This window comes from Dermacentor andersoni, chromosome 7 (assembly GCF_023375885.2).
Source record: "Dermacentor andersoni chromosome 7, qqDerAnde1_hic_scaffold, whole genome shotgun sequence".
Taxonomy (NCBI): domain Eukaryota; kingdom Metazoa; phylum Arthropoda; class Arachnida; order Ixodida; family Ixodidae; genus Dermacentor; species Dermacentor andersoni.
This window is the reverse complement of record NC_092820.1, coordinates 16,149,289-16,173,483: the sequence shown is the minus strand read 5'-3', so window position 1 is coordinate 16,173,483 and position 24,195 is coordinate 16,149,289. Positions and strand designations below refer to the sequence as shown.

General features: G+C 45.9%; 1 protein-coding gene across 1 annotated transcript in view; it reads left to right on the top strand.

The window, feature by feature from the left end:
• Nucleotides 1-2,443: 2,443 nt before the first annotated feature.
• The window catches only part of Syx5 (syntaxin 5), a 177,117-nt gene continuing 155,365 nt past the window's right edge, over nt 2,444-24,195 (top strand). Inside the window, exons 1-2 of the mRNA XM_050182368.3 lie at nt 2,444-2,631; nt 15,577-15,777. Coding sequence (XP_050038325.1) covers nt 15,619-15,777 — 159 coding nt within the window. The 5' untranslated portion in view covers nt 2,444-2,631; nt 15,577-15,618. The remainder of the gene's footprint in view (nt 2,632-15,576; nt 15,778-24,195) is intronic.

The window sequence follows — 24,195 nt, the reverse complement described above, 5'->3', positions numbered from 1 at the left end:
TTCCCTCTAGGCATAGAGTTTCTCACTACATTACCTAGAGGGAAATCTGGCGCTGCTGCGCTGTGGTATGCATGGGAATGCCGGTATATTGTGGATTCGGATTGGCATCGTTCTCGTAGAGACAGGACACCTTGAAGACGCGCTTGGAAAGTACCGTTCCGTCTGTCACAATGATTCATTTTCTACTAGAACAGCACGTGAAAAGCTGTTTTAGCTTTATTATTACGCGAAAACATGTTTTGTTTAACTATGAGAACTTGTTATTGTGTGTACGACTACACGTTACGTAAAAAGTATCAGCGGGCCGCTAAAGTTGGAGGACAGACGACAAGGTTCGCGCTGGCTTTGAAACAGTTTGTCGTCTGTTCTTACTTTTCTTCGCTTGATCATACATCGTGGGTGAGTAAAGATGTAATATGTGTAAATGGAAACATTTTATGAAGATTTTACTTTGAGAACGCGTTATTTGCGTAGCCATATCCACGTTTTAGACGAAGCCTCTTACAACACCAGCCAACACGAGCCTCGCAGACACATATACCGTCATTCCCATGACGGCACGGTGCCCCCTTAAGAAACTCCCATAGACGGTGGCGCCAGATTACCCTCTAGGTGTTATAGTGAGAAACTCTATGCCTCTAGGTATACTGATATGAAACTCTATGGCTGTTTTGGTTTTTCTTTCTAACCTTCTCTCAGCTCACGCATGCGCAGCGACCATGGAGCCCTCGGGGGCGACGTTCAGCAGGCCCCGCACACTCTCAAGTTCAAACATGGCCACAGAGGGCGAAAAATCAATCGAGGCGCGTTTCAGCGTAAGCGCGCAATTGGAGCTACTGTAATTTGGTCGCATACATTAATTTGTGCTTTCTCTGCTAGGGGCGCTATAAAAAAAGTCTATGAGGGGCGCTAAACATGCTGAATTTTTACTTTACACAAACCATTAACATAAACAATCGAGATGTCTAAGGATGTTTTTTTACCTCAGGCAAATAGGCATATGATTTTTTAAAAATTTGATTGTTGAAGCTGCTTTTTAGTCATAGAGTCAAGGTTTTTGTGCTTGATTAACCACCGACAGCCGACAGCCTATTGGTATCGATGTGTTTCCTGGCCGTTGGCGTTCGAATACTACGGCGGTAAAACATTTTCGAAAAGCATGCTGGTTTCGTCTGCGAGTCATTACATAGACTTGCTATAAATAGGTCTACTCTTGGCAAAAAATAGTGCCTCATTTTGTTTAGGCGTTGACTATCATAATGAATGCGACGGAGGTTGAAGGAGTACGCTTGAAGGTACGTTTTTATGCCGTTGATCTCCAGAACACCGTAAGTACGCAAACCGATGTCACAGAACACCCGATGCATCATTGTGTTCTCCGTCATCGCTTGCTTGCTGTACGCCTACTAATTCTTCATTTCTTCTTCAAGTGTTGTATCCTCCTTTTGTCCTTGTTCTCTTGTGCTTCACTTACAGTATGTTGTTTTGTCAGGAGTAATGCGCATTTGCAAAACCAATACATGTTTGATAAGACGCAGTGGTTATCATAATTTTACTACGCATGTATTAAGCTGGCACATATGGTTCAGATACAGATACCTGTATGCGAACTTGCACGACGTTGATGCGGAGATGAGGATAATTATGACACCCGTAAAGAAGAGGCAGCTGACGGCCGTAAGCTGTTGCGTTCTTTCCGCCAAACTACCCGGCCTGGTAGTGCTGTAAAGATGCTGCATAAAGTGACACGCGGTGACAGGGAAATTATTATACTTAGCAGCCGACCGTACGTTTTGTAGCTTAGGCCTTCTTTCTTGTGCGTTTGTGCTACCCTTATTCATGAGCCATTTCTTGACTATGTTCTTGACTATGTAACCGCGTTTGTGTGGATGCGTAGACGTGTGCTTTTTGTTGTACTCGTAAAATGCAAATAAAATATTTTCAAGCTTACTCAATCTTTGGTGTCGTGTGCGTTTATTCCAGTCGAGGTCATCGTGCCACCTGGAAACCGCATTCTGTCAGTAGCCCTACACGAAATGCAACAGCTGGAGCGCGGCGGCACAACTCTGGGTAACGGCGGCGTAATAAACGAAAAACCGCTCGGGATGCCCTTAAAAGTCAGTTCAGAGTGTGCCTTAACTCGATATGACTCAGCGCTATATATATTCTGCTGCGCCTCGATCGTGCTCCCGCCAGTTTGGTTGCTGTGTGGCAAACGTACCGCCTATGTAGGCGCTACGTTTGCCATCCACAGCAACCAAACGATAGAATAAAAACTACCAAACTGGCGGGAGCACGATCGAGGCGCAGCAGCCAGAAACCCAGTAAAGCCACAGAACACCTGGTAAAGCGGCAATACTGCTTCCGTTTCCTGTTGTACAGCGTCATCTGTGGTCGCATACTTTAGTTCACGACGCCACCGCTACGCTTATTTTCGTTGCACTGTGGAAGGTACAGTTTCCCTTCTCTAAGTTTGTATAGGTGTTCTGTGGTTCAGCAGCTTGGTTGTTTCTGCGGCGACTACCAGTAGCTCGTTGCTGAAGCACATTCTACAATACAGGACGACTTGTCGGCTCCGAAGTGCTTGGAGGACTTCGGCGCTTATGTCGGCGACAAGTACACGTTGCATAGGTAAGCGCCCTTTCACGCCGTCCCGGTTGACGTCAGGCCGGCCAGTGCGGCAGGCAGGCGTGATCGCACCTAACAAACCCATTCAGAATATGGTCCATCGTCAAAATCCATATGGAATTTTTGGATATCGAGATTTTCACGAGGCACAGCCGCTTGCCAGACGTAAAATTTAGTGACGCGGCTGCTGCGAAGGTGGCTATGCAAAGAATAAACTTTCCACAAGAATTTTCCTTAAAGCATATCCTCCGTGCCAATTAAAATTTTCGAATTAAATGAAAACAGAATTGGCTACACGTAAGCTACTAACACGTCTAACGAACTGAACGGGAATGTGCGATTCGACAAAACTGATGACATAATTCTGATTAGAAAAATTAAACACCTGGCAGTTGGTAATATCGCACTAATCCTACATGCGATGTTGCCGCGGTCAGTAATTACTCGTTAAAGTCGAGATTTTCTTTTTTTCTTCAGGATAATAGCAGGACTTATTATTGCGGAAGTTTGGTTTATCAATTTGCTGTTGCTTGGATAAAAATCTTGAACCACGCCTACTGCAAAATCTTATTTTATCAGTTTGCTGTTGCTTGAATTAAAATTTAGAACCGCGTTATGGGCTTCACCTCAACCCACCCAGCCAAGTAAGCGAAACATTAGTTTCGCTTACTTGGCTGGGTGGGTGGAGGTGAAGAAGAGATCCATATTTCTGCAGATCTAGTGGGAGCACGGCTTTTTAGTCTCCTGCTGTCCACTGCCAGACTCGCTATAGCGTCCCAAGACGAGTCTGGCAGGGGACAGCAGGAGACCCATATAGTGTGCTGGGCAGTGAGGTGACCTCCGGAAAGTCAAGGACTGCCTCGAAGACGGGTGGGAAGCATTGGGTCCGCAACGGTGGACGGTAGCAGCGAATTTTGCCTGTTGCTTGAGATGGACATTGACACTGGAGGGTCTTCACGTGCCCTGCAGTCTGTGTAGGCAGGGGAGGAGGTCCTGCCCAGTTGGTGCTTATAGGCAGCAGTTCAGCAGCAACTGACTCACATTCTCAGCAGTTGGCTGGGCCAGACGAATATTATTGCTCGTCCTCATCGTCACTCTTATTGCTGTGTTAGCTCCTTAAAAAGAACAGTCCTGATCATCAAATTCGAACCCCGATTATGAGTGTCCAGCAGTCATGCGTTGTCTTTCATGCCTGTAGTGCAATGAGCCACATTTGCAGTAGATGCCTCGTGTTGGGTAGCATTGGCCCCTTTCTGCTTGCAGACACATTGGAGTGTTCCTATTAACCATGGACTGCACTGAAACATGCATGAGTGATGTGAAACTGCTAGTGGTGTGTGTATGAACACTATGTATGTCAATTATATTAACTTTTTTTTTTTAATTCCGTTATGCATGTCTGCCCAAGTGCTGTGAGCTAGCTGTCACCAGGAGTCCCATGGCCTCTGACTGTGTGCAAAGCATTGGCAGGTCTTACTATGGCCGTCCCATTCATTGTGTGCACCTGGCTGCCCCGAGGTGTCATTGGTGAACTGAGGGCTCTGGTTGCAAAGAATGGAAGCAAAAAAGACCATGGAGAAGAAAGAATTTAGAAAGAAAAACCTGTGCGTTAACACTAAGGGCAGTGCCTTGCTATTTGATGCTCGAGCTAATTGGCTAAGGACAAAAACACACCGAAGGAAGTATTCGCAACAAGCTGAGGCATGGTATGCTGCAGCAAAAAATAGAGACCACTTGGTACATCCCAATGGAATGCGAATGAATTTACCCAGAGAGACCCGTACGTCTCTTCCGTAGGTATTCCAGAAGCACTTGCATATAAAGTGGGTGGAAGCAGTCCAGATGAGCAAGAGACATTTGGAGTATTAGTGCAAGAGACTGATATGACTGTATCTGTTTTGTGCATAGCTAGTGTGGTACAAGGTAGGTAGAGAATTTTTGAGGAAGACAAAAAAAGATTGAGGAGAGGTATACAAAAATGCTAGAATGAAAGCATCTGTATAGCATACCCAAGCCAAGTAGCCTTGGCGTCAATGCCACGTTTCAAAGGGGTTGCCAATTAAGTCATCATCATCTGGTGCCCGTGGAGGCGGTCACTTCATGGGATACATTCCAGACAGTATTATAGCTCTGCCTCAAACATTTTGCCATCTGAATCATTTGGCCCTTTTGTTGCATTATTTTTTTCTTGTACCATATTATATACTTATCCACAAATTTTGTAGTATTATCTATAGTCCGTACTTATGTTTATTTGCTTATTAATCAAAACATTTTAATTTTAGAAACAAACCAAGTGTTGGTTCACACACCATTCATTGTCTCAACTGGTAGCTGATCATAGATGGTAGTTTAATTGTTGCCGGCCTAGTTTTCTTCCCCCCTGTTTTTTAAAATTGAAATAAGTTATACATTCTAAGGCATAGATACCAAAACGCGATATAATTATCAGGCATGCTGTAGTCGAGGCTCAAGATTAATTTTAACATAATATTTCTGCGGAAACCCACAAGGTGGAGAGAAGTAATTCATAAAGGAAAAATGAGGCGTCCACCCAATCATAGCAGCTGCTACAAAAGAAACCCATGCGGGTTCCTTGAAAGAAAAGCCTTGCAATCCGCCTTTTGTGATGCATTGTGGCACCATCGTGCAGTGGCCACGAGAAACAATTTGGCAGGCGCTGCTGCACGCCGCGACAGCCGCTCTACGCGAGTATCGCGACCAAACAAGCAGCGTGTGAGACAAGACCGAAACGTGTACGTGCTGTCATATTTTGTCATCGTCAGCTAGCAATCGAGCCTGCTGGTGAATGCTTTGTGCTCGAAGGTTTGTTCAGCGTGATGAACGGCTGGAAGAAGAGCTTTCGCAATGCTTTGCAAGCTCATCCTTGGCCTGAAACTGCTGCACCTGTGACGTAAAGTGAATAAGTTATAAAACAGTATGAGTACGCACAAAAACTCGTGAATCAAATTGGGCATAAGGTGTAGTTGTTAGGGCGAATATCACGTTTCACCACTGCATGTCTTGCTTTATGGTGTGCCATGTGCTAGGCGTACATACATACACAGGCAGTGGGGAGGCCAACAGAATGCCAAGTTGCATACGTTATTTACCCAAATAAAGTGTGCATACATCTACAAAAATGCCAAATAATGGTCAGAATGACCAAAATAGGTGATACCCCCTGTTTGTGGGGTACCTATCTCCGTCTTAGACTGCGGTGCGGTACGAACATAGCAGCCGACTGTGTCCTTTTTATGAACTGGTGCGTGTACACAAACAGCGTCGGTATTGTCATCTAGTAGGGATGGCAAAGAACACAGTAGCAATACTGTGAATGACGAAACTAACTTTTATTGGCTGAACCTGTGCCCACAAAAACAGGCTACGTTTAAAGCACAACGATAGCGGCGAACACAGTCGGTGAACGACAAAAATCTGGTCTGCCGGTCAAGCATGGTCAAGTGCATCGACTTTTATACACGAGCCATCGAATGAGAGTAATCGCGGGTGCCCACGTGCCTTCCAGAAACTTCTACATCATTCACATCGTGTATATATGCAATCAGATTACACAAGGTTCGGCAACGACATACAGCAGATAGAATGATCTATAACATTAAAAAACTTCGGATACATGCAGGCGCGTCTCGCACTGAGCGATAACATTTGTTTGCCGATGAAAAGCGGTCACCCGAAAAAAGTAGACAAGTACACGTCTCAGTTTGAAGTCTGGGCGAACACGAAGGCGCCCCTGAAATGTGTCAGTTACACAGTAAGATGTGCCACTCGACTCCAGAAGATGCCGCATAGGAAAATGACCCTTAGTACATACCGTACTACATCCTGATTCACTAAACAAACATAAAAGCCTTCTGCTTGTAAATATTACTTGCTGCTGACACAAATGACAAAATAACCACTAGCAACGATTGCTAACTAGCACTATCAGCTACTTCCGCAGTGCAACACTGTTTCCCACCTCAGCCCGGCAGTGCAGGTGATCTTAGCTCGGACAGATAACTACGCCGTCGTCATGAGCATTTGCTGAGCATTTATAAAGCTGCAAGCGCGCACGGTGTGAAGTTGCAAAACGACAGCGTTCTAGCGACGGACATACAGATACGATAGAAATAAAAAAAAACACTTCGCGTTTCACTCAACCAGGTCGCGCGAGCTCAGAGATAGTTTGTTTCGCTAGCTCAAACACACATTTACGTCTTCATCGAGATTATTCGTACGAGCCAGTACTGACAAAAAGAGAGCAGTAAACTGCATATGCCAATACATACCTGTCACAACGTGCAGCCCTAATCCAGGCTTCACGGCACTATCGATCGCGTTTTACCAATGGAAATCGGAAAATCCGCATTGCCCTGCTGGGATGGTCATGGGAGGTGCAACCATAAATGAGACACGATATTAGCATCGTGCCAAATTTTAATGGCAATAATGTTCGAAAGGCGTTCCATGCGCGCGTCAGTGAGAATGGCAAGGCTGACAAGTGAGTGAAAGAACTTTGTTGGAGTTCCGCCGAGGATGCGAACTCGTCGCGCACCCAGCTAGTCCCACGTTGCGAATGGCAGGTCAAGCCCACCGGCCTGGTCACGGGCACGCTGGACAGCCAGGATTTGCATGTCTAGAGCGGGGCTATGTAAACACGAGTCACACTCCTCTTTGCTGAACTCGGGGTATCTTGACCCGCACTCCTGGAGCATGTGTGCTAGAGTGGAGATCTGCCCACTGGATAGGTAGGCGTCGTCGCAATATTCATCGGGGTAAACCGTGTAGAATGGCAAGACACGGATATGTGCCAGCCTGTAAGAAACGGCTAGTGCCCTATTTCACTCTCAAGTGCAGCGCCTGCCACGGCCGTACTCCACTTGCTCAGAGGAGAGAGTCGAGTCTGACCGTGTGCCCGTGCACCTGCCAAATTGCTTTGGCCCTCAGCCACTAGGGCACTGCGCATGCGCAGTTTGGTGTCGCAAAAGGTGGATTGAAGAAAAATTTGTCCTGGTCTGGGACTCGAACCCGGAACCACCTCCTTTCGGAGGCAGCTGCTCTACCATCTGAGCTAACCAGGTGGCTAGCAGATGGCAGGGCGAAGTTGAACTTAACAAGTCGAAGCCAAGGTAAGAGTTTGACATAATAGTTCTGTGGAAACCCACAGGACTCCTGCGCCAATTGCGCTATTTTGATACAAATGCAAATTCCTGCACCAAACTGTGCCAAACACAGAAAATTGACCGAAATTGTACCTTGCTGCGCCAGAACAGCTTCGGCGTGTGTGCTGTGGCAGTCGCCGCGAACAGTGAGCTGATTCGTTCTTGAAAAAGAGTGCAGGCGTTCACATTCTGCAAATTGTGCGACAGCGCCTCCCGCACAGTTTCTCCTGATTTTCGTTTAATAACACTGGACTTTTTTGTGCTTTCGGCAAGTGGCTGGCACTCATGCAGCCACTCTCGGCGGTTGTCGCTGCTGTCAGAACGGCCAGGGCGGCTGTATTTCGAGTGTACTACATGTAGATTATGGTCAAGTGGGCTGAGTGGCGTGGCGATTCTTAGCTGAGGCACAATATGACGAAATGTACGATGACGGTGCTGCATGCAAACTAGACACTAGGGAGGTGTATGCTGCAGTGGGTTCAGCGGGCAGGCGTCTCTGTCTCCAGGGCCAGTGAAACGCAGAACTATCACTAAGGGGTAATGATGGATTTGGAATAAAGTCAGTTTCGCTCAAAAGGCGAAGCGTAGATTGCTATAGCAAATTAGTAGACAGCTATATGAAGTAAGGATAGTAGTTTTATCGGTCTTATTTGTAAACATTCGCTTACTAACTAAATTAACAGGTATGGTGTAACGTGCACACAAGAAAACAAACATATACTCGATGACCGCGGAAACTCACTGTAAAGTGCTGGAACGAGGAAGCGCACAAGCAGCAGCGATTGAATTGACCTTCGTGCTGGCTGGCTTCAACACGAACTAACCAGCAAAAACAGCGCACGCATAGCTCTCAGCACTCGCACTCTGTCCCCATCACAGATCGCTTTCAGCGTAGGCCGGGCCGTACGCAGCTGCTGTGGGAGTTGAGCGCCTCCCTCCCATGTCCCGGTACCTTGCGTGCGACAGAAGATGTTGTGCTTCTTCCCCACTTTCCTCCCTTGCGCAGGCGAGATTGAGCCGCCATCATCGGCTCACACTCGCATGCTTTCACTATCTTATACAGCATACTGTGCGCGGTGACGATGTTATCACCCCGGGAATTTATGCGGAACATCACGGTGATGACGACACCAGAAATACGTCTGGAGTGTCCATATAATCGATATCGCAATAAAAACAGGTTACAGTAGTCTTATGTCATACCAGTCCAGGGTTGACTGTGGCTCCCTGGGTCTGTGGTGACATATGCTTACCCAGAAATTGTTGAAATTAAAAATAAGCTATACATTGTGAGGCATAGACACCAAATACTCTATATAATTATCAGGCATGCTGTAGTCTAGGCTCAAGATTAATTTTAGCATATCTTTTTGGAAACCCACAAGATGGAGAGAAGTAATTTATAAAGGGAAAATGAGACATCCACCCAATCATAGCAACTGCTACAAAGAAAACCCATGTGGGTTCCTCGAAAGAGCCTCGCAATGGAGGAAAAATTCGTCCTGGTCTGGGACTCGAACCCTGGACCACCGCCTTTCCGGGGCAATCACTCTACCATCTGAGCTAACCAGGCAGCTAGCAAATGGCAGGGCAAAGTTGAACTTATCAACAACTCGAAGCAAAGGCAAGAGTTTGACGTAATAGTTCTGCGGAAACCCGCAAGGTGGAGAGAAGTAATTATAATAAAGAGAAAATGAAACATCAACCCAATTGTAGCTGTTGCTACAAGAGAAAAATTTGTCCTAGTCTGGGACTCGAACCTGGGACCACCACCTTTCCGGGGAAGCTGGAAAGGCAGACTCTGAGGCTTTTCTTTCGAGGAACTCATATGGAACTCCTGCAGATTTAATTCATTTCTACATGTCAAGATGAACTTAGTGGGAGTGTATGTGTGGGAAAAATAATGAACACATTTGTTAACAAATATCCGCCAGCATGCATTTTGCCCATCGTAGACCATCGGGCTTCATTTCTGAATCGGTAGGGGATCACGTAGCAGTGTAAAAGCAGTTCTTTCTTGCATTATCCAAGCCGCAGCAACATTCCTGGAGCCAACTAGAGTGCCTGAAAGCCTCCCCAGGCATGAAAATTCCTCAGTGGGGAGAAAAAGCCGGCCAAGTCCACCACTCAGCTTGCATGCTCTCTCTGTGCAAATGGAGCGGCCAGAGCAAAAACTGCTGGCTCACACAGTCTCTGAGGCCATACTGATCCTTTGACACCTCCTCAAGGTGCACAGTGAGGGCACCACGCTTCGTCAAATCAGAAGGAGGAAAAAATTTTTTTTCTCTCTATTGAATTCAAGCGCCGATGTGCACTGCAGAAAAGCTCTGCACAGCCTTGCAGGGGAATAACTGCCCCGTGACTAGGTGTTGCAGTGAAATGAGCATTCTGCAGGCAGCATGTGTTGGTCTCTGCTACGCTCCATGAAATTGCAGCCAAATGAAAGAAGAGACGCGCAGGTTATGTTTTATCAAATCTAAAGAAAATGATATGGTTGCTGTGAGTAGCTGTAATGAGGTTAAGTCTGTAGATCTTGAAGCAAAATGCATATGTGGCTCATAGTGAAAATGAGGAGGACAGTCCAGGCACAAGCAGCGTCGCCAATGCAATATGCCTGCTCTTTGCTGCGTGCCTTGTTAGTCTATGACTTTCACACAACAAACTTAGCTTTAAGTGGCTGGGAATATAAAAAAAAGTACTTATTCATGTTTTATGATGAGAAAAGTGAATGAGCATATGAAGCATATGAGGAAATCGCACTGCTGCTTAGCAAAATTTGAAGGGCACTTCAATACACCTAAAGAGGAAACATTTTTCAGAAAAGTATACTCGCACTAGTTTAAGGACCTGATGCAGTGTCAGAATGCCAAGGTGCGCATTTTGTCGTAGTGTACGGAACCAGTACGCTGCAAGGAACCACAATGTGTGATTAGGTGTGTGATTGTAAAGTGCTGTCCAGGTAGTGCTCTACTGTTTACTTATGGTAGTGAAGGAGGTGAGCCCAACCAGTGCACAGCATTGCCACAGTACTGAACTTGCATTACACTCACAGCCTTCTCCAATATTGGGATTGGGGGCTGATTTTTGTTAGCAGTTCTGGGTAATCTGCGTTCCATGCACGTTCCCATTGCTTGTTGGCAGCAGTGTTCCAGCTGGCTAGGGTATGTGGATTTTTCTACTAGAATGGTGCTCAGGCTTGTGTTTCTGAATACATCAGTTTTATAACAGACGTTATAGTTCAACTGTGTTGTTTGGTCGCAATACTGAATCCTGTGGAGGGTTCCTCGAACCACTCATGTATAATATAAGTATAGAATATAAGTAAGAATATAAAAAAGTATTTTTTTCTGCAGTGTTTTATAGGAACGCTGGCATGATGAGCGTCAATGGAGCCAGCTGTGGAAGAAGGTGACGACGAACATGCAAGCAGTGGCACGAGCCAGTGCTGATTATGATATTTTTCGCTCACACAGGTTTTTGATAGACACGAAAAATGGACAGAACCCTATCCATAAACAGCAAAGCTGTTTATGGATAGGGGGGAATAGGGCACCACCGACAAGGCCAGCGGGATTACTACAGCCAATCGAACCTCCTTGCCGACCATTTCAGCAGATTGGTATGGACTTGTTGGGACCCTTTTTGACGTCAACAACCGGAAATAAGTGGATCGTGGACCAAAATAAGTGGACTGCCGCAAGGTAGCGCAGCCGAAGTGGCGAAATTCTTTGTCGAGAACATCCTGCTGCGACGTGGTGCCCCTGAAGTCCTCGTCACCGACAGAGGAACGGTCTTTACAGAAGAGCTTACCCAAGCCATTCTGCAATACAGCCAGACAAGCCACAGGAGGACAACTGCCTACCACCCTCAGACGAATGGTCTCACGGAGCGCTTGAATAAGACCCTCACCGTCATGCTAGCAATGTACGTTGACGTTGAACACAAGACCTGGGATGCCATTCTAGCGTATGTAACCTTCGCTTACAACACGGCGGTGCAAGAAACGACACAGTTCACGCTGTTTAAGCTGGTTTACGGAAGAAACTCGATGACGACGCTTGATGCCGTGCTGCCGCACATCACTGACGAAGAGAATTGTGACGTCGCTACCTATCTCCAGCGCGACTAAGAAGCCCGACAGCTTGCCCGCCTATGGATCAAGAACCAGCAGCGTACCGACAGCCCACACTACAACCTCTAACGACGTTACGTCTAGTGCCAGCCTGGCGACCGGGCTTGGGTTTGGACCCCAATACGACGTCAAGGACTGAATGAGAAACTATTGCGACACTATTTCTCGGACCCTCCAAGGTCATCTGATGTATTGGCGCACTGGACTATGAGGTCGTTTTAGACGGCATTTCACATTCACAGCGGCACCGCGCATGATCTGAAGTGGTCCACGTGGTGCGCCTTAAACGCTTTTACGCATGCTGACGAACTTCCTTATTTTGTTGTTTTCCTTGCTATGGGTGTTTTTCTTTATTACTCTTGTTTGTTTGCAGCATTGGATCGATGCTTTTTAAGAGGGGGTATTGACACGTGTACTTGTTTGTCTTTATCGGGCTACATGTTTCCCCGCCTAACAAATGTTATCGCACAGTGCAGCATGCGCCTGCATGTATTGGAAGTTTCCGGAATGTTATCGATGGTTCCATCCGCTGTCCGGAACTGAAGCTTGTGTAATCTGATTGCATTTGTGCGCGATGCGAATAATGTAGAACTTTGTGGAAGGCACGCGGATCCCGCCGATTGCTCTGGAACATTCGACGACTGATCTATAAAAGCCAACGCACTTGAGTCGCTGATCAGATTTTCGACGATCGCCAGTATCATTGTTCTTTGAGTGTAGGCTGCTTTTGAGGGCACAAGTTCGCCCAATAAAATGCTAGTTTCGTTAATCACAGTTTTGCTGCCTTCTTCACCTTCACTGCTACATGACAATATACACAGTGCATGGATGACAATGTTTATGTCTGGGACCACTTATATTACATATGCAGGGGCTCATTGTCCCTGCATTGCAGATTTTGAAAAAAATTTCGCAGGCTTTTTTGTTCTTTTGTCGGAAAAAACGACCACACAAGGCCTAGGTCATTATGTCCCCTGTTATCGGCAATACCACATTTTTCCAGAATGTTTGCATTGACACCATATTGAATAAGTAAGGTAATAGATGTTAGTTCATTAAAGTTAAATATTATTTGCTTGTTCACAATGAAAAAAAAAATACCTCGACTAGCATTAACAGTAGCCTTGAACATAGTGAGGCTACGTTCACACGTCGGAAGCGGCAAGCGGGCGGAAAGGCTGAAGCGGGTGAAAATTATTTTCCACTCATGTCCACTCATGGCTTTCTCCCCACATCCATCTAGTGTGTATACATCTGACCACGTGGTGGCGCTGTTCATCACACCATTTCAAGCAGTATGTTCATTCATCGACTCATCAGTTATTAAAAGCTATCACATAGTTTCTCACTATATTACCTAAAGGGAAATCTGGCGCTGCTGCACTGGGGTGTACATGGGAATGCCGGTATATTGTGACTTCGGATTGGCATCGTTCTCGAAGAGCCAGGCAAGCACCCTTCAGTCTGTCACAATTACTCATTTTCTACTGCAACTGCACGTAAAAAGCTGTTTTAGCTTTATTATTACACAAAAACATGTTTTGTTTAACTATGAGACATTAATGTGTACAATTATATGATACGTAAAAAGTATCAGCGGGCCGGGCCGCTAAAGTTGGAGGACAGACAAGATTCGCACTCGCTTTGAAACAGTTTGTCATCTGTTCTTGCTTTCCTTCTCTTTGACATGCATTGTAGGTGAGTAAAGATGTAATTTGCATGAATGGAAACATTTCATGAAGATTTTACTTTAAGAACACGTTATTTGTGTAGCCATATACACGTTTTAAATGAAGCCTCTTATAACACCAGCCAACACATGCCTCACAGACACATATACCGTCATTTCCATGATGGCACGGTGCCCCTTAAGAAACTCCCATAGACAGTGGCGCCAGATTTCCCTGTAGGTGTTATAGTGAGACTCTATGAGCTATCATTTTGCGCAGCAGCATGTATTGTAACTTTCGTCTACCATGGAGGAGGAAGAAGACATAGTTGTAGTATTTTTAGCTTGTTGTTCTTCCTAAAAATGCGCAATGAACTACGGAAGATTTTTAGTTTTACGACTAGATCTTTAGATGCTAGTGCAGCTTCTGGTAAAGCGGAAAAAGCTTCCTGCTTCGGCGTGACGAAAGATCGGTCCGAGATCGATCTGGCTTGCTGCCTGGTTTTCCGCCCGTTTTGCCACCTAGGTTGGCAGATTTTTTCAAGTTTTTGCTGCTTCTGCCTGCTCCGAAACCAAGTATGAACGTAGCCTGAGCGCTGTTTGTGGAAAGCTCATGGATATTTTCTTCTTGGCCACATTTGGTAGGCACATACAGTATGTAATGTAATGGTGGTTCCTGAGGAACCTGTATGGGTTTCCTCTGTAGCTTCATGCTACAGTCAGGTGGATGGGAATTTTTCCCTGTCATGAATTTTGCTCGCCTTGCGTGCTTCTGCAGCACTGGTCTGCCATCTGGTCTGCAAACTAAAATAAGGAATACTTTTTCTTCATATGCCTGTACTTCACTCATATTGACTTTTACCAAGCTGCTCCAAAATTCATACTTACTGCTCCAAAATGGACAATTCATGCTCCAGACCTGCTCCAGAACTTCCTTGGCTGCTTCCATCCCTGATGCACATGTACGTGGCTCCATCAGCTGCAGTCTGTGCCCTCTCAGATGGTTTGGACATTGCAAATGGTTAAGTGCATTGTGCAGATCGTGCAGTGACAATTGTGTCCTCTGCAACCTTTTACGCCAACGTACACCAGTGAAATTGTGGGACATTCAAATTTAATCTAGTGTGGCATTCTTTGTGGAAGAGCCTCGGAGGGGACATCCCTTGCTTTGCTTCTGTGTTATGTGCATGACACAAATAGTGAAGCGGAAGGCTAACTACTTGGTTTCCGTGAAATGAAAAGCATGCAGCTACTCAAGACTGTTTGCCATGAAAGAAAAATAAGTTGAAGTTCCCACACTTTCTCCTCTGATGTAACAAATTTTGAGTCTTGCTTGAAGCTAGATGATAGTTTACTAATGAACAAGGATTACATAGCATTCTAAAGGAGGTAAAGTCAAACATGCTGTAAAAAGTTTGTAGCAAGAAAGTTCATCTCCTGCCAGCATAGTAACCTAGTTACTTTGGCATCATGCTGCTGAGATCAAAGTTACGGGTGCAATCCTGGCCAAGGTGGCCTGATTTCGATGGGGCAAAACGCGTGTATTTCTGTTTAGATTGAAAGAGCTAAAATTAATCCCCACTATGTTATGCCTCATTATCATATCATGGTTTTGGCACTTAAAACCCTATAATTTAATTAATTAAAAAAGAAACTGGGTGATGTCACACTAACATACTGGTGTTGTGGCTCGGGTGTGAAATTTGAACCGTTTATTTTCTGTGCTGATTACCGAAATCTTTCTGGCAAATATATGTGGAAATTGCATCTTGTAAGAATACTTTGCCAGGATAGTAAGTGGGTGGCACCTGTTGGTGTCAACTCGAGCAGCCTCGCCCACCTTTTGCTTGTAGGTGATGCCAGCGACATGGTTCATATTCCACCCACTTTGAACGACATGTGAGTGACTCTTTAAAGACTACAGCTTGACTGGTGCTTGGAAACATGTAGTTTGCAATAAGTTCAGGGCCTGCTTTGTGCAGTGCTGGCCTCCGCTCCTTGAGGATGCTCCGAGCTGGACCCAAATGATAGCACGCCGTAGACGCACTGTCTCACGCACAGACCACGAGGACAGCTTTGCCCTCCCTGTGTCCGTGTGTGCTGCCACCTTCATCTCGACAATGACAAGTCGTGACCGTACAGCCGAGTTCAAGTCGGCCGCCAAGCTGATGCAGGGAACCATGGTGAGTACTATACTAGAGCGCCTCTATAGACATTGTAAAATGCCCCCTGTTGTTTAATTGTTGTGTTAGGAAAGTTTCTGTCACTTGAGTGCACAAGTGGGTGCATAAGGCTTCTCTTCCATGAGCACTTCTCAGTCATCTCAAAATGCAAAAGACTTTGATGGTTTCATTGTCACAAGCATGCTGATAAGTGTGACAACCGGAGTTATTCATGCTTTTCATGTCTGTAGCCAGGAGTATGCCTGTGCAATCTTTCCTGATGACTGTGCAGCCTGTTTCTCGAAAGCATTGTACAGGGTTTTATTACCGCATGGTGCCAGCCTTTCACAAAGATGAAAGCAATGGTGCTGCACCTGCCGAGTAGGTGGAGCTGTGTCATGGTTAGGAAGAATTTCATCTTGCAGTAAGGTAGAGATATCACCACTGTGACGAACTTTAACCTCTTCGCTCCAAGTGTGGAGATTTGTGGATGCATTTTCTAAAGCCAGGTGCTCCTGAGCGAAAAGTGGCGAGGCACAAAAATTTTGCACATCTTTCTCAGCCTGCACCTCGGCTGTGGCACCTATTAAGAATAAAAGGAAATGGCTGCGAGCATTCTCACAAATCTTCCTGTTCGCTAACAGTGTTCACATTTATGGGCACTTTTTTTAAAGCCAAGTTTCGAGGCATTCAAACCATGCCAGTTTGTCAGCCTGCATGGTTTAACTTGCTTCTAAAGGAGGTGAAAGTGAAAATCGTCACCCACCCGAATTGTAGCACGAAGCTACAAAGGGAACCCATGCGGGTTTCTCGGAAAGAAAGCTTCACAGTAGAGGAAAAATTTGTCCTGGCCAGGGATTGCTACATTCAGGTGGATGACAATTTCTCTTTCATGGACCTTTCTCCACTGTGCGGGATTCCGCAGAACTGATTTGCCATATTCTAAAGGAGGGTGCCATACCTTAACTGAGGCAGCCATTGCGTGCAACTCAGATGTATTCACAACTAGTGTCCTCTTTAGTGGACACAGCATTTTGGCTCCGAAATGATTTGTATGGCACTAATTTTTTTTCTGTGAGCTTCTGAAATAGTGCGAAAAAATTTCGTGGCTCTGCTATCGCAAACACCAGAGATCATTGGAGCTGGGAAAAGGCCAGTAAAGTAGGGCCAAACCACACACAAGACACGCGAGTGCTGGCAACACGTCCTTACGGCATCTGTCAAAGGCATCTACTACGGCGTCCGCGATTCGCATGGCTAACGTTGTAGTAGACACAATGATTGTCTTCACCGGAGCGGCAGGCAAAGAGGACATTGAGGCACCCTAGCAGCTGCCGGAGAACTCCCCTCCTCCTTTGCCTGACCCTCCTGCCTCGCTCGGTACAGGAGAGAGCACGCATTTGGGCCACGCTTCTCGCTCGCGTGTACTCCGGTCCTTCTTCCCCGCTAGGCTCCACCCACTCTCGCCGCATCGCTATGTGGCGCGATGCTATTTTTGTACTCTGGTTTCACTCTCTCAGCTCTCTCTCCCCCAGCTCGGTGAAGCTGCAGATGCAATGAGAAACACAGCGAAGTTCTAACAGCTCCAGAGTAATTAAGCTTTAAACACAGTTACTCATTAATGGCGGCCTGTCCGCCATATTCCAGTGGTGGACAGGCCGCCATTGGAATATGAACCCGGCAACGTTTAACGCTAAAACGTTATCTAGTGAGGCGAGTCTAGCAGTGCTATTGGAGGAATTAGAGGGCAGTAAATGGGATATAATAGGGCTCAGTGAAGTTAGGAGGCCAAAAGAAGCATATACAGTGCTAAAAAGCGGGCACGTCCTGTGCTACCGGGGCTTAGCGGAGAGACAAGAACTAGGAGTCGGATTCCTGATTAATAAGGATATAGCTGGTATTATACAGGAATTCTATAGCATTAACGAGAGGGTGGCAGGTCTTGTAGTGAAACTTAATAAGAGGTACAAAATGAAGGTTGTACAGGTCTATGCCCCTACATCCAGTCATGATGACCAGGAAGTCGAAAGCGTCTATGAAGACGTGGAATCGGCGATGGGTAGAGTGAAAACAAAATACACTATACTGATGGGCGACTTCAATGCCAAGGTAGGCAAGAAGCAGGCTGGAGACAAGGCAGTGGGGAAATATGGCATAGGCACTAGAAATAGCAGGGGAGAGTTATTAGTAGAGTTTGCGGAACGGAATAATATGCGGATAATGAATACCTTCTTCCGCAAGCGGGATAGCCGAAAGTGGTCGTGGAGGAGCCCGAACGGCGAGACTAGAAATGAAATAGACTTCATACTTTGCGCTAACCCTGGCATCATACAAGATGTGGACGTGCTCAGCAAGGTGCGCTGCAGTGACCATAGGATGGTAAGAACTCGAATTAGCCTAGCCCTGAGGAGGGAACGGGAGAAAGTGGTACATAAGAAGCCGATCAATGAGTTAGCAGTAAGAGGGAAAATAGAGGAATTCCAGATCAAGCTACAGAACAGGTATTCGGCTTTAACTTAAGAAGAAGACCTTAGTGTTGAAGCAATGAACAACAATCTTGTGGGCATCATTTAGGAGTGTGGAATAGAAGTCGGTGGTAACTACGTTAGACAGGATACAAGTAAGCTATCGCAGGAGACGAAAGATCTGTTCAAGAAACGCCAATGTATGAAAGCCTCTAACCCTACAGCTAGAATAGAACTGGCAGAACTTTTGAAATTAATCAACAAGCGTAAGACAGCTGACATAAGGAAGTATAATATGGATAGAATTGAACATGCTCTCAGGAACGGAGGAAGCCTAAAAGCAGTGAAGAAGAAACTAGGAATAGGCAAGAATCAGATGTATGCGTTAAAAGACAAAGCCGGCAATATCATTACTAATATGAATGAGATAGTTCAAGTGGCTGAGGAGTTCTATAGAGATATCTACAGTACCAGTGGCACCCACGATGATAATGGAAGAGAGAAGTCTAGAAGAATTCGAAATCCCACAGGTAACGCCGGAAGAAGTAAAGAAAGCCTTGGGAGCTATGCAAGGGGGGGAGGCAGCTGGGGAGGATCAGGTAACAGATTTGTTGAAGGATGGTGGGCAGATTGTTCTAGAGAAACTGGCCACCCTGTATACACAATGCCTCATGACCTCTAGCGTACCGCAACCTTGGAAGAACGCTAATGTAATCCTAATCCATAACAAAGGGGACACCAATGACTTGAAAAATTATAGACCTATCAGCTTACTGTTCGTTGCCTACAAACTATTTACTAAGGTAATCACAAATAGAATCAGGAACACCTTAGACTTCTGTCAAGCAAAGGACCAGGCAGTATTCCGTAAAAGCTACTCAACAATAGACCATATTCACACTATCAATCAGGTGATAGAGAAATGTGCAGAATATAACCAACCCTTATATATAGCTTTCATTGATTACGAGAAAGCGTTTGATTCTGTTGAAACCTCAGCAGTCATGGAGGCATTACGGAATCAGGGTGTAGACGAGCTGTATATAAAAATACTGAAAGATATCTATAGCGGCTCCACAGCCACCATAGTCCTCCATAAAGAAAGCAACAAAATCCCAATAAAGAAAGGCGTCAGACAGGGAGACACGATCTCTCCAATGCTATTAACAGCATGTTTACAGGAGGTATTCAGAGACCTGGATTGGGAAGAATTGGGGATAAAAGTTAATGGAGAATACCTTAGTAAGTTGCGATTCGCTGATGATATTGCCTTGAGGGGGAACAATTGCAATGCATGCTCAATGACCTGGAGAGGTAAAGCAGAAGAGTGGGTCTAAAAATTAATCTACAGAAAACTAAAGTAATGTTTAACAGTCTCGGAAGAGAACAGCAATTTATAATAGGCAGCGAGGCACTGGAAGTGGTAAGGGAGTACATATACTTAAGGCAGGTAGTGACGGCGGATCCGGATCATGAGACGGAAATAATCAGAATAAGAATGGGCTGGGGTGCGTTTGGCAGGCATTCTCAGATCATGAACAGCAGGTTGCCATTATCCCTCAAGAGAAAAGTGTATAATAGCTGTGTCTTACCAGTACTCACCTACGGAGCAAAAACCTGGAGGCTTACGAAAAGGGTTCTACTTAAATTGAGGACGACGCAACGAGATATGGAAAGAAGAATGATGGGTGTAATGTTAAGGAATCAGAAAAGAGCAGATTGGGTGAGGGAACAAACGCGAGGTAATGACATCGTACTTGAAATCAAGAAAAAGAAATGGGCATGGGCAGGACATGTAATCAGGAGGGAAGATAACCGATGGTCATTAAGGGTTACAGACTGGATTCCAAGGGAAGGGAAGCGTAGCAGGGGGCGGCAGAAAGTTAGGTGGGCGGATGAGATTAAGAAGTTTGCAGGGACGACATGGCCACAATTAGTACATGACCGGGGTAGTTTGAGAAATATGGGAGAGGCCTTTGCCCTGCAGTGGCGTAACCAGGCTGATCATGATGATGACTCATTTCCATACCTACATTTTTTTTGGTTGCGAAGTGGTTAAAGGACCACTGACACCAAAACCTTTTTTCTTGACCTTTATTTGTTTCTTTTTGACCTTTATTTGTTTTGACCTTAGATGTCTGTGCGTCATAATCACTGAATGAAACCGTAAGTGCTCCAATGTGACAAATAATTAATGATAGCATTGGTAATTATGTTTGATTTTAGTGTTACTTCAAAATGCTTTTCCAAAACCATAAGAAACTAGCACTGTACTGCAGCAGTTGCAACCAGTGCCCCCTCTAACTAGATGCCTGGACATCGCTTCCTTTTCCATTGGAGGTACCTTGCCGTGTTTGCGAGCCGTGACCACGACGTGGTGCTCCTGATTGCACACTACAGAGCACGATGGGGTAACTTGATGGCACCTAATCCTTATTCGAAATTGCTGTAGCCACTGGTTACGCAAACTGCTGTTGGAAGGTTTTCGAAAGGCATGCCCGGGTGTCTTGTTCTCTGACTAAACAAGCATTGTGGCACGCAGCAATGGCACATTACTGAGCAAAACATATGGTGGTAGCTGAGTGAATGAGGAAATAGTGTGAATTTTGTGTTTTTACACATAGATCATAATGTGCTGTCATCTGCTCGAGTTTTACCGGCAGCGCAGCCTCCAGTGTGTTGCAAGCGTCTTCCACGAGGCAGCTGCAGTAACCATACCAAGTGGGCAAGTGTAAAAGGGAGAGGGAAAGGCAGGCAGTTTTTGGCCCACATTGCAGGCATTTAGTTAGAGGAAGCGCTGTTGCAACCTACTGGACACGTGATCTTGTGGGCTCAAAAAACGGTGACGTACAATTCACCTGCTAGTTGCAAGCACATTAAACCCTGTGGTCGACACAATCACAGTGTCGTCATTACAGTTTTGTGAAAGTCTGCATTGCTGCCATAGTGGATGCAGCAAACAAATATAAGTTTAGTACGAGCAGAGTAGCAGCTCAGAAATAGACAGCGCCAAGAGCAGAAATGAACCCAACGGGGGCGTCTGTGTCAGCAGGCGTTTAATGTATTGCAACATCACATACCTGAGCACATGAAGGCTGTACCATCCCACGTCTAACCATGTGTAGCTTAGCCATATCTGGGGAAAAGGGGGTCCTGGAGTTCAGCCAATGCCTTGTGTTCGGACCTTTACGGCACCTTGGTGGTGGCAACATACCCCTTTGGCCCCGGCTTCATGCAGACGGCATCCCCGGACTGACCCACCCAGGAGAAATTGGCAGCTGCTTTTTCTTGTTTCTCTCTCCCTCCAACCATCATCTTTCTCTCACTTTCCATCTTTCCTGTTTTCTCCTGGCTCCCTCTTACTTCCAATTTTTCCTGACAGCAAGGGGTAACCTTGTATGAATAGCCAACCTAGGTTATGTCATATTTGATTATAGCAGTAATGTACAGCTGGCTTTTGTAGGACCTGTTTTTACAGGCCCAGCAGCACCCCCTTATAGGGCTCCACGGTGGGTGGCTGGCTTTACTGCCGAAAATAAACATGCATCTATGGCAAGCTCTTTCCCCCCAGTCCCTGATCGCCCTCAGAAACGAGCGCACACTGAAAACATTTTTCAATTTCTTAGCAACAAATCGAAAAATTTCCCCAGATTCCATGTCATCCAGTCTGACAAACCGGAAAAGACCATGAAAATGATTTGTCCTTTCCTCGTGTCGAAATGTCTCACTGAAGCTCTTGGCGCAGGCTACAAAGCATCGAAAATGGCTGGCGGTGATCTCCTTTTGGAACTCCGCGATACGAAACAGCTTGAAAATATTCCTAAAGCACTGTCATTTGGGGAAATCTCAGTGACAGTATCCGGACACCGAACTATGAACACTAGCCGTGGTGTTGTCTTCGATGATGACCTGATGGAGCTGACAGAAGCTGAACTGTTGAAAGGCTGGAGTGACCAAAACGTGATCAATGTCAAAAGAATTATGCTAAGGCACGATGGTAAGGAGATAAAAATCAAGCATCTAGTACTCACTTTTTGTTCAAGCATCCTGCCTGAGACACTCGAGGCTGGCTATGTAAAGCTACAGGTCAGGCCATGCGTTTCAAATCCTCTTCGTTGCTTCAAATGCTAGTGTCTCAGCCACAGTTCCCAGAACTGCAGAGGCTGGCAGACATGTGCAGAATGTAGTTCCGGTGACCATGCCTCTGAAACATGCAAAAACGCTCCACACTGTGTGAACTGTGATGGTGACCATGCCGCATACTTGCGGTCATGCCTGTCTTGGAAGAAAGAAAAAGGAATAGTCACAATCAAAGTAAAGTAAGATATAATGTTTGAAGAGGCTCATAGGTGGGTGGCATACCTGCCAACAAACAGCTTTGCTGAAGTGATGCTACAGAGGCAATGCCACAATGGCTCCCAGTGGCTGTCTGGCCCACACGCAGTGAGCTGGTGGTGACGCCATCTGCCCCCTTGGCGGCTGCAGCTAGCGCTGCTCCACCGCCCCAGCAGAAGGGACCATCGACCTCCAAGCCGATGTCTCTTCCAATGTGTTGAGGCCTTCAGGTCAAGCAGTGCATCAGTGCAAGCACTGTTGAGCAGTCAAGCTTCAGTGCTCTTCTGTCCAGCGCCTCGCAAGAGGCGATAGGCACAACCACCAGCCAAACGATGCCACCAGCGCCTAAGGAGCGGTGAGATTCTTGCGATCATTCCAAAAAGACAAAGCTCGCGTGTCACGGCACTTGGAAATGGTCCATGAGCCAACTTTGTCTCTTAAACACACAGCACAAAACAATTTTATCATAATGGAGACACAAATACTGCAATGAAATGTTAGAGGACTCATTCATAACCTTGACAATATTAGAGAACCCCTACAGAAACATAATCCTAAGTTGCTGTGCGCTCAAGAGACACACCTAAACCTACAAATACTAACTTTCTTCGCAACTACACCATCTTGTGAAAAGACAGGGACGTGGCTAATGCCTCCAGCACTGTAGCAATAGTTGCTGACAATTCTGTAGCTTGTCAACATGTTGCCCTTCATACACCCCTTGAGGCAGTGTCACTTCGGGCAATCCTTTTCAATAAACTGGTCTCTGTGTGTTTTCTGTACATACCCCCTAACTATCATCTCAGCAAAAGTGATTTCTATAACCTCATTGATCAACTTCCGGACCTCTACATACTCGTGGGTGATCTTAATGCTCATACCACGATGTGGGGAGACTCGTGATGCGATACGAGAGGTCGATTCATTGAAAATTTTCTTCTGACCTCAAGTGCCTGCCTGTTTAATAAGATGGAGCCGATATTACAGCGTCCAACACAAGAGTTATTCATTGATAGATCTAGCAATTGGCTCTTCTCTTCTGCCTCACTTGGAATGGAATGTCATCAATAAACTTTATCAGGGTGTCTACCAACTGGGAAATCTCGGGGATATTGAAGTCTGGAAATATTCAGGGATAACTTCGGGAATTTGTGCCTCTATCATGAAAATTAGCTGTAATGTTATTGAAAGCGAACGAAAGTTGTGGTAGTGCTGGCTTGAGTAACAGAAGGATCGTAACGAATCGCATTTTGATGCCGTGGTGTCGGCTGGAGGACTTTCCAGTGTGCGATCAACGACCAACTTTCCGGACGCCCAATAATTCGGACGGCTTCGCGGCACCACCATGTATGCCATAGAGTCAATGTATAAGAACAGCTGAAATTTCGGGCGAAAGAACTCTTCGCCGTTCGTTTCTCCCGATTTCTTGCCGTGACCGCAGGTCCAAAACGGCATTAATCAAAGCCAATACCGCCGTTTTGTTTATCTCGCCGCCTTGAACCGGCGCTGTCGCATGCATATCCGCTGGCAGCCGTAGCCATTACCGCGGCAAACGCTAGGCCGGTGCTTCGATATTCGCTATTAAGCTTGCCGTTCAGTGCCGTGTTTTTATTGAAAGAATTCGCCACTGTCAGCAATG